This window comes from Pinus tabuliformis, chromosome 7, assembly GCF_031772625.1.
Source record: "Pinus tabuliformis cultivar Carrire ecotype Pingquan chromosome 7, CPIR1, whole genome shotgun sequence".
NCBI lineage: Eukaryota > Viridiplantae > Streptophyta > Pinopsida > Pinales > Pinaceae > Pinus > Pinus tabuliformis.
In genome coordinates, this window is record NC_142293.1 from 1,613,274,359 (window position 1) to 1,613,285,379 (window position 11,021).

The following is an 11,021-nucleotide window of genomic DNA, read 5'->3' on the forward strand; positions in this document are numbered from 1 at the left end:
AGATCGTCAATATTCTGACAAAGCCCCTGGGTAAGGTCAAGTTCTTGGCCTTCCGAGAAGGACTTAGAGTTGTGGAGAGACCCTCTTATGAGGGTCCTGTATGAGATGGACATTGAGCTTTGGGAGCTCTAGGGTGCTTGGGGTACTTCTTGGAGCAATGAACAACCATAGGGTGAGTGGTTCAACCTTCCCCTAGTGGTCTGTTGTGTACAGGGTGAGTGGTTCAGCATTCCCCTGTGATACCCCTTGGCAACATGTAGGTAGGATGAGTAGTTCATCCTTCTCCTGCTGAGACATCCTACCCATTTAATTTGGGACTCATGGGAATTACCTCTCATCTGCCCAATGAGTAGGGAAATGAGACCATAGTACTACTGATGGACGCATCATGTACTACCGTACTCCTTATGCTAGGATGATCGATATTGATCTGGGATCAATGGGAACTGATTTCGGGTCAGTAAGAGTGGTATGAGACACTTTCTTTTATTTGAGATTGACTTCGGGTCAGTAGAGCAAAGCAGAGCAGTGCATTGATGGCAGAGATAGTACAGATCGACAGATGGATTAGTAGATGGAGTTCTCCCTAGTTGAGAGGGGGTGTTAAAATTGGCAACTAAGGCTATGGATCAAGCAAAGGAGTAAATAAAAACAACATATAAGGATAGAGTGGCTGAGTATGGGCCCGTTTGGGAAATCATTGATCAAAGATGGAACAATCAATTCCATTGCCCTATACATGCAGTTGGGTTTTTTCTGAACCCAAGTCATTATAAAGCTCTGGAGGGAGAAGCTTTGACTGGGGAGGTTAGAGATGGATTGATTAAGTGCCTTGAGCGCATGGTCCTTAATGAGAGTGAACAATTGGAGATACACCGACAGATCACTTCTTTCAGTAGAGCCACAAGTATCTTTGGCAAGAACCTGGCAAGGATTGCAAGGGAAGCAAATGAGCCAGGTAAACAATTTCAACTTTCAAATTCTTATTTTGTTAAATTGTTTATAATTTGAAAGTTGGATATAATTTGTTGAGCTAACTCATTACACAATTATGTTTTTCGCAGCACAATGGCGGGAGGCATTTGGTAGCCATTGTCCTCAATTGTAGAAGTTTGCAATCCGTATTTTGAGTCAAACTTGCAGTGCTTCTAAGTGTGAGGGAAATTAGTTTGTCTTTGAGAGGATTCACATGAAGAAGAGAAATCGTTTAGAACAAAAATGGTTAAATGGTCTAGTATACGTCCAATACAACCTCTAGCTAAGACGCAACTAGCTGCTGAACAAAAGACCTGATACATATCCCATTGTGTTGGAAGATATCGATCCATCCTCAGATTGGGTGGTGGAGAGTCAATTAGTAGAGTTTGACCCTAATGAGAATATTGGTGTTGATATTGATTTAGAGATGGATGCATTACAGACTGTTTAGTTAAATGCAGATCGACTAGTACGAGCCCCAAGTCCTCCAGCTGCAGGCACTTCCTCTACTCAGCCACGATGTTGGCACATAGCTCGTCTATCTCAGCATTTAACTGGTGCTAGTGCTACTACTTCTATAGTTGTAGTTGGAGATCTTGATGAAGAGGAGGAGCCATGGGTTTCCCCATCTGACTCTGATTCAGAGTCTGAGCCGAATGATGTTGGCTTTTCTAGCAGTAGTGACTAGTGATGTTTTATTGTAGAGGCCATTTAGAGTCTCCTTGTTTATGTGTTTTTGTTCTAATCTCCATATATTACATGTATTGGACAGAGCATTGGCTGCCATTTTGTTATAATAGATATATTCATGAGCATACTTTGATCATATGTTGTCTTCTCTAAATATTCTAATGCTTTGAGTTTGGAAACATGAATGAAAATCTTTAAAAATATGTTTTTTCATAAAAAAATAAATATTTAATGTATTTGTTACAAAGACCAAGTCATTGAAATCAACTAGGCCGAGTTGATACTGAGTCCAAGTCGACCCTCGACCAGTTCCGAAGTAGAGTCTGAGTTTTAAAACTACGGTTTTGGTGTTGAGACTATACAACCTAGCTAGTATTGGAGCAGAATCACTTAGATTTTGACATTGCACTTCATTGTTGATGGAGAATAAGGTCATGGTAGAAATGAAGTTAAGCGGTGTTATCAAAAGAGCCCAACATCCCCTCCTTCTCGCTGGCGAAGAACCCTTGCTTTTCTGGGCATATCTTTCATCTATCAAAGGACGAGTTTAGTGTGTGTATAGTTTTAGCACTTCGTAATTCCTCCAGGTTGAGGAGAGGAATCCAAAGGCAACCACAAACCACTTAGAAGCTGGAATCTAGCCCTTCCAGCTTCAGAGAGGACTCTCCCTGACCAACTTTTTGGTCACTTAGATCTTAGGCTGGGTATGATGCTTAGAAGGAAATAGGTTTTAACAATTTGCTGCTAGGTTAGAGTGAAAATCCATTGGGCAATACAGTCATATAAAGTTGATTCTTTTCCAGTGAGGGGATGAAGGTATGAGGGATCTTTTGATAGGGGCAAGGTAGGCAGTCCTGTTGGTGTTTTCAATTTAATTCGTTGTAGAAGGGTGAGTAGAAGAATGGTGGAAATGACATATAGAGCATCAAACTGTGGGATGAATTCTAAATGCCATTTAAGAAGAAAACATAAATTGTTTAGCAAACTATATCAGAGCACTTTTAAAGCGAATTCTGAGATAAATCCTTGTTTAGCCAAACATGAAGACATACATTCAAAGCATGGAAGTGACAAGAGACAAACTTACAACATAAGAAAAACACATCACCATCAAGAGCTGACACAGGAATCCCTGTAAAGTCACACCTTTGTCTTTTCATTCACTGGAAAATATCAGAAAAATACAATGCACACAGTGTTTCTTCTTCTAAACCCTGACCAACCCTTTGCTTCATCACAATTACAACATAAATAGATCAAAACAAATCAGTTCCCACCTCTAGGAACCGAATTCCCTAAAGGGATTTATGTTTCTACCTAATGCAGCGAATATAGAATTGTTTTTCTAAAAACTAGGAACTGTTTGACCAAGGTTTTTTCAAGCAAATTTAAATTAAATACAAATTCTAAATTGAGTTTTAAAGTCCTTAGATGCCTCCAAACATTAACCATGATCATAAAAATAAATTACATGAAGTTTTGACATAGATTCCACGGTCAAAAGGCTGACTGTGTAGAAGCACAGTGCCAGCGCTACACAACCTCCTAGTCCAAGAGAAACGCAACAAATTGATGGTTGATATAGCTTTGATCACTCCCTGAATTTCTCAATGAATGATGCACGTGTGAAAATGCCTGGACATTATCAACTTCCCCTTTAGAGACCTCCTTGCATTCTGCAGAGCCTCCATCTCTCACAAATCAAAACTCTACCTACAACCAAAAGGGCAGCGCAACCTGTCCTTCATGGTTTTGACCTGTATTGTGGTCGGTGAACAAGATACACAACCTGCTGATGATGTTGGCAATCCTGATAACTCTGTTCAAGTCCTCACTCACCAAAAAAACAATAAAACTCCTCATTCCCATCAAAACCCTAATGCTTTGCCAGAATACAAAATTGCTGTGTGCACTGCTCCTTTTGAGAAAGCTTCATAATTCCAAGAATCTGACTAATTGTGCTCCCAAAAAACTTCAAACGGAACATGACCTCCTTATCCATCCCCATTAAAACAACATACTTAGGAAAAAGAAACAAAAACCAAAATTGTTTTGATTTACCTGTTCCAATACTCAGACTTTGGCTGCTTCAGCCAACAAATCAAGCTTACCTCTGTCCTTCTCTTGTATTTCATGTAACTGTTGCTTGGCAGCCCTTAGCTCTTTCCTCAAGGTGAGGTTCTTTCTGCATATATTTTTGAGCTGCCCATGCAAAGGAAGAGTCATTTTCAGCATGTACTTGGCATTTTCCATTGCTAGCTCATACATGTTCGAATGATCATAAATCTTTTTCCTGGCCCTTTCATCTTGCTTCTGAAGTTCAGCAATTTCACGGTGGGCTTTCTTCAACTGCATCCTCAACCTGTTAAAAGTATGTTGCCCCTCATCTACCTCAGTTTTCTTCTCTTCTTGCACTGACTTTTCCTCTTGAAGCTGAATTTTTCTAGTTTAAGACCTGGTGACTCTAGCTGATGGAACTTGTACCTCTTGAATGTTCTCTCTCACTATCTTCTCCTTGCCTTTAGACTTGGTGAAAGATGGAGCTTCTTTTGTTACTGGTTTAGTTTCACCAATTTTAGGTGCCCTTTCTAAAACAGTGTTCTTCAGTTCCCTGTTGTTATGTTGTAGTTGAGCAATAACCATGTGTGCCTTCTTCAACTGCTCTCGTAGCTCTGCAATTTCCTTGTCTTTATCATCAGGAACATCATCGTCTGGTATGGTTTCTAAAGCTTCAAATGGCTGCTCAAATGTTTGTTCTGTTGAAGAAGAGTCTAATTAGGTTCAGTATTTGTCAATGTAATTTTGATCTTTCAATTTGTCAAGAAAAATAATTATTATTTTTATAAATAATATGAATGAGTTTCTTTCTCATTCCATAGTGCTGGAAAGTCAAAGTGTCAAAACCATATTGAAGAGTTCTACTTGAGCATCTCTGTAATTAAAATGGGTTAACCCAGAGTCTAGCAACCCTCCAGGACAAGCAACATCGTTCAAAGAAGAATTCTGGAAGCAAAGCAATGAAAAGAACATTATGTCGGTTTGCATAATAAAAAAATATTAAATTATTAAAAGATGACATGTCAGTTCACTTGGATAAGTCAGCTCAAATGGAGTCATAACTGCTATATATACCTAGCTGAAGTATCCGCAAAAACATAGGACAAAAAATCTCGGATACCTCTGAAGTTCTCAGAGGTATTCAGGACTTCTGATGGCACAGTAAGACAAAAAATCTTGAATAGCTAAGTGAAGGCGGTATCTTGGACTTGTATGAGATATCTTACAGGATCTCGGAAATGATCATAGAGACTCCTCCTTGAAGGCACAATCTCGGTGAAGGAGAAGATTTTGTTGAAGTAAACCATAGTGGCATAAACCATCTCAGCATAAACCTGATTTGAAGATACTCTGTCTCAAGGGTGCAATAATGTGATCTCAATGAAGACACAGTCATACGACTATAATCTTAGTTAAGGGTGCAACCATGAGACAATTATGATCTCGGTGAAGTTAAGGACAAACATCAGTCATATATGTGGAAACCTCATTGAAGATTTCGATAAAAGAGCAGTCCTGAAGCAACTATGATGATGATCTTAGTAGTAACAAAGGAAGAGGATTGGTGTATTGGTCTTGGAGTGGCATAGAGGGTCAAGTATAATGGTCTTGGTGTTCATCAATTAGAATCTCTATAAGAAGAATTATGTGCGAGAGGTTTTGGCCCTGCCAGAATGCCAACTTCTTGTGTTCTTGTCTCTTTGTTTTGGCAGAAGTTTGATGAAGTAAACACACACACTCATAATAAGAAGAAGATCAAGATAAGATAAATAGTAAAAGCATTTCACAAATTGTTATCAAGTATAGAAGAATCTATCTAATGCTAACTGCCCTAGATTCTTCAACATGTTCCAAGGGCATTTTCCTTACAGTGGCTTCTTGGAAAACTCCACTATTTCAGGAGAAAATTGCAACTTTTTACCTTTCTTCTTCTCTAATGAATCCCCTGCAACTGATGGCCTTTTCACAGAATTTTCTACTGGTGATTGCTTATCCCTGGCCATAGATGATGGTGTGTCCTTACTGCAAGAGCCAGTAAGTCAACTGTCAAATTTGATGAGTCTAAAAATGCTTGCCATGTTTGATTCCTCTTATTCAGTTCTTCTACCACCAACAACTTAGTCAAAGAGAAGTGGAGAAGACTGGGTTCCACTTGGCTTTGCTTACCTTGCACCTAAGTCACATGACACGAGGACACGAGACACGTAAATACGAGTATTCGACACGAAACGCAGCGACCCCGGAAACATGACACGAGGGACACGTTTCATATATATATATATATATATATATATTAAAAAACACTGAACTATAGTGCTTGATCCATATAGATATGAATCATGATGATATTTATTTAGTACTTAGTATACACTATTTAGTATTTTGTATTTAGTAATTTACTAGTTAGTTTATTAATTTACTACATCAATGATGTTCACAGTTCAATGTCCATTGTTCATGTTATAATTTTTGTTATTAACTTCAAACAAGTTTGATCATGTTCAAACTTCACATAAGGTAGTTTATGAACTATAAATTTATATGTGTTCAAACTTCATTGTTGACCAGAGCATTAATCGAGCTTTCCCTCCCTTTAGACCTCGAAGGTGTAGTGAGCAATGAGCACATGATGGGGAGCTGGGATTTTTATTTCAACACACGATCTATACGTGGTCACTCATGTATAATTAAGTTAAGTTCCATAGGCTATAACACAACTTACAAGAAATTTAAGTGCTCCAAACTCTCAACAAAGCATGCGAACGCTCGTCTCCTACATCTCCATGTCTAGGTCGATGTGAAGTTGTGAGCATTGCACTTGAATCTGATGGAATTACTCACACTGCACAACAAATTGGATTCTAGCGATGAGCAAACTCAACTTCAGTGGCGAACAATGACAAAAAAAACCCAAAAATAAACCATGTTGTAGGTTTTAAATGTCACTTTTCATGGGACACGTGTCCTAAGAACAAAAAACGTTAGGCACGTTTTCAACACGTCCAAAATACGTGTCTCGATTGGAGGACACGAATAAAAACGTTTTCGACACGTTTGAGGGTGGTATTCGTGTCCGACACGTGAAATACGGGACACGAGACCTTAAGGGACGTGTCCTGTGACTTAGCCTTGCACCTTGTCTGCCATCTTGCTAAGACTTATGAACAAATAGAAAGGTAGATTCAAAGGGCTCTTTCCTGTGAAGTGCATCAAAAGCCTGAAATGGCACTGATAAAGCCTGAAAAGTTTGTAGGGTTCAAGCAGGTATTCTCTTGGTACAATGGCTCCATAACCCTTGTTCTTGTACTTTGGTTTCAAGAAATCTTTGTAGTTGGCTATGTCAAGAGGCATGCCCTTGAACCACTGCTCTCCTTGAAGAGGAATCTCTGTTGCAGCTGAGATGGTGACATCTGACACCAGGAAAGTGAGCTCTCCAATCTTAACATCCAACCCAGTGAAATTCAAAGCAAACTCCTTGGTAAGTTGTACACTATATCCCTGGATCTTCTCACAAAATCTAATGCAGCCAACTTGTTCAAATGCAACTCTGATTGTTGGGTCTAAGTTGATCAAGGTGAGGTCTTGGGGTTCAAACCTAACAATGTCTCCTCCCTTGTGTTTCTTTCTATATGGAGTTGTCATGATTTTCACAGCAGAGATGTACTCTAGGGTTTTTGAGTGCAATTTCAGTGTATACCAATTTAGCGCAGCAGTAGGGTGGCAGTGATGAAATGGAGCTTTAGATTAGGGTTTTATGACAATTCAGGATGGAAAACCCTATATAGCAGACTTGGATAACAAAATTCACTTCTCAAAACCCAAAACAGCAGCTAACTCACAGTAGGAAAAATAAAAACACAGGTGCAGCGATTAGCGCAGCGCATGAAAGCAAAGCATTTCTTGATCTCTAAGGGCGGCGGCAGGAGCAGCAAGATATGAGGCTTCAGACCACTTGAAAGGAATGTCAAGCTTGAATATATAGGTGGCAAACAAAGCTTTGGGTGTTTGAAAGAAGTGACAACATAAAAAAGCAGCAGTGAGGTAAAATGCAGCGTATTTTACAGGAAATGCAGCGATCTTAAAATTCATGTTTTGCAAGGTCTTTAATGCGTTTTTCTCAACAGGTAGAAACAAATCTGACAACAGTCAAGACTAATGATTCAAGGAAATATGGAATTGGCACTTGGAATAAGCGGTTAACCACTGACTTGCCAAACACAGCACTTGTCTGAAAACACAGCACCAACCTGTGAGCGCAGCGCCTACCCTGCAACCTTTGCGTAGTGAACCCAAAGCAATGTATGACAAGCTCTCGATGGAAAAATGAATGGCTCTGTGGTATTTTTGGAAGATAAACAAGCCTTTGAACTCCCAAGGTGGCTAAATTCGCGTTTCAAGGGCAATGATTGCAATTTTGAACTTCAATCATGAAAGTGCAGTGCATCTCCTAACCATTGTACTAGTGTGATGTCATGGCACAATGTGACTTGACACTCTAACTGACCATATTGACCCTACTTTTTGTGAGACATGACCTTAGACTCACTCAACTTCTTATGAAATTAATAACTACTTATATGATCTTTCACATGATGAAACCTTTATTCTACATTAAGACCAATAGCTTGATCTCTACAAGATCATAGCCTAATCTTTACACATTTGCCAAAATAAATCGAAAAGACCAAAACTTATTTTTTGACCACTATAATATAGGACACTAACACAGAACTGCTGTTCTGATGTGCAATGGTCAATTTGTGTATCATATATATCAGATCAGAGGAGTTGTGTGCCATTGTTTCAGGGGGCCAAGGTTACTACTCTTTGGTGGCTGAGTTCTGTACCTCAGAGGCTGAGTTGGACTGCTGTTTGGGAAGATTCTCTATATCAGACGTGATGCTGAGTAATTTGTTGCGTGTATTTAACACCTACAGCCTAAGTGTTTGACGAAAGTGTGCTGCCATCCATTCATGTACTTTTCCTTCATATTGCTGTTGCATATCCTTATCAGTGGTATGTACAAATTCTGAGTTCGTTATAAATTGAATGTTGCTGTTCTGAAGTATCTCTGGGTATCTATTTATCACTGTGCATGTTTATTTAAAAATAAAATACAAAGAAAAACACCTACATCCATATATAAATAAACTATTTGACGAAATACCTCAGCGAAAAAATTAAACATACTCATAAATTTGTAAGATATTCCTAGGGGGTATCTTACACATTCTAATACAAGAGTGGTTTGCTCGACTTGATACATATGAATATCAAATATCAGCTTTCCCATATAGAATTGAGTTCAGAATTGCAGCATAGTTTCAAAGCTGGATGAAAATCTGCAAGGTCGCAGATAATCATGGAAAGGAGTTAAGTAATTTGTGTAAAGTGCTTTGGAGGTACTTTGGAGTTTGTTTAATTTGTGTAAAGCACTTTGGAGTTTGTTTTTGACGACCTGGGATTTTTTTGGGTTGAATGGCCTAAATTTTCTTCATATAGCTTCTTTTATGGAAAAATCAATCCACGATGATCTTATTTAACATGTAGTTACTAGTTACACATTGTAAGCTTGAATTTACTGTATTTCAACGACTAATCTTTGTGCATATTACGTCTCTGACGTAAACCACAGCTATTTTTTAGCAAAACAAATGTTTGCATGCTGACTCTTTGCATCGCGAGGCAAAGAAAAGTCAAAACACTGATTCCAAATTGATTTCCTCATTTACTTCACTCTGTATTTTTTTATGTATCTTCTGTTTTTCGAAGAGCGGTATATGCTTGAATATGTGCTTATTTATTGAGCTTACTATTATGGACAGTACGGCTGACTTGGAGAGTGAGGGAGGACTGATTCTTACTAATAAAAAGGTACTTATTCTCTACTTTTTATTTCTAGCTGCCCCATTTTACAGGCTTTATGGTATGAAGGCAGGTTATGTTGCCTGAGATTACATTTTTTAATAGGTCTACATTAAGTTAAGCGTTTGGCTTTCTTTTGAGAAAATTGTGACTTGAGGTCATTGGCTTTAGTGCCTTCAAAGACATTTTTTGGGGTGATTACTGTTTAGATTCTGTTCTGATTTGCATAAAGCCTAATTAATAATTTTGATTTGTCATAATATAGTGTTGTCTGTTGACATCTCATGCAGAGAGTTTTTGAAGAAGCAGAACAGATAGCAGCAGCCTATAGAAGTAAACTAGGTGCCTCGTTTATGCACGTAAGGGAGGATACTACCGATGATTTAGACAAGTATGATGAGAGTGACGTGTCTTATGCAAATTGGGACTGGTTTAAATTTGAGCAAGATGTTAGGCTATGACTATCCTAACTCCAAAGGATAAAATTCGACTGATGTATGCTGAACTTTATCTTTGTTGTGGATTAATGTTATGTGGACATCCAGAAGGAGATCCGACAGAGATTTTCCTCAGGGAACATGTATATGCCCCCGTGTCACTATCAAATAACTACAATACTATTTGATGTCAGTCATATCTCCTGTGATTGTGTTTCAGCTAGCAGAGATGAGATTGTTTCAGAAATGGAAAAAGGGGATAATGGATAAGGGCATTGTATAACAGAAGTTAGTTTGGATCAAAGAATTTTGACATTTTTAACATATCTTGCTCGTATTTGGTAAAGCTGTCGTTACGCATATGTTTCAACCTACCATTCCCCTATGGTGTAATCGTGGTTATACATAGAGCATGTTAAAGGTCCAGTCCACATAAACAATACTACCAAGAAATCCGGTAATATGCATTGATAATCGCTTTTTCTTCATTTCTTATTTTTTCTACTTTAAAGTCAACATTTGTTGATTACCACAACATAGTGTATTGACTTTGACTGAAGATTAAATCATGATAAAGCCGCACATGGATGGATTTTGAGATAAGCAATTGACAATTGATTCTCATTTAACAACGTATAACTCTTTCGGGAGGATAACATCTGTTATGAAATTATTTTGTTGTGGGCATGATTATGGTTTATAATATAATTTTTCAAACTTGAATTATCTATTTTCATTGGGAAGTTTTACACTCTATTTGCCATACTATACTGCTATCATTTTCCCCAATAAAGTTTTTTTACAAGACAGATTAAAGCACCTTCCAAATGATATAGCCAATCTGGTTATTAACTTTTGCATGCAGAGTTGAGTGTGGACCTGTAAATGTGCATTTGATGATTTGTTCACTTTGTCCAATATATTGTTAATATTAACGGGACTTTGATTGGGGTCTTTTTCATTACTGCAGCTAAGTCCATTGAAGGCTATGAT

The 11,021-nt window shown here is 38.2% G+C and overlaps 1 protein-coding gene across 4 annotated transcripts in view; it reads left to right on the forward strand.

The window, feature by feature from the left end:
- LOC149254374 (protein PIGMENT DEFECTIVE 338, chloroplastic-like) overlaps positions 1–10,141 on the forward strand; it is a 145,767-nt gene extending 135,626 nt beyond the window's left edge. For all 4 annotated transcript variants that reach the window (XM_089460136.1, XM_089460137.1, XM_089460138.1 and 1 more), the window contains 2 exons: positions 9,552–9,600; positions 9,882–10,141. In XM_089460136.1, the coding sequence (XP_089316262.1) occupies positions 9,552–9,600; positions 9,882–10,052 (220 nt within the window). In that variant the 3' untranslated portion in view covers positions 10,053–10,141. The remainder of the gene's footprint in view (positions 1–9,551; positions 9,601–9,881) is intronic.
- Positions 10,142–11,021: the final 880 nt, after the last annotated feature.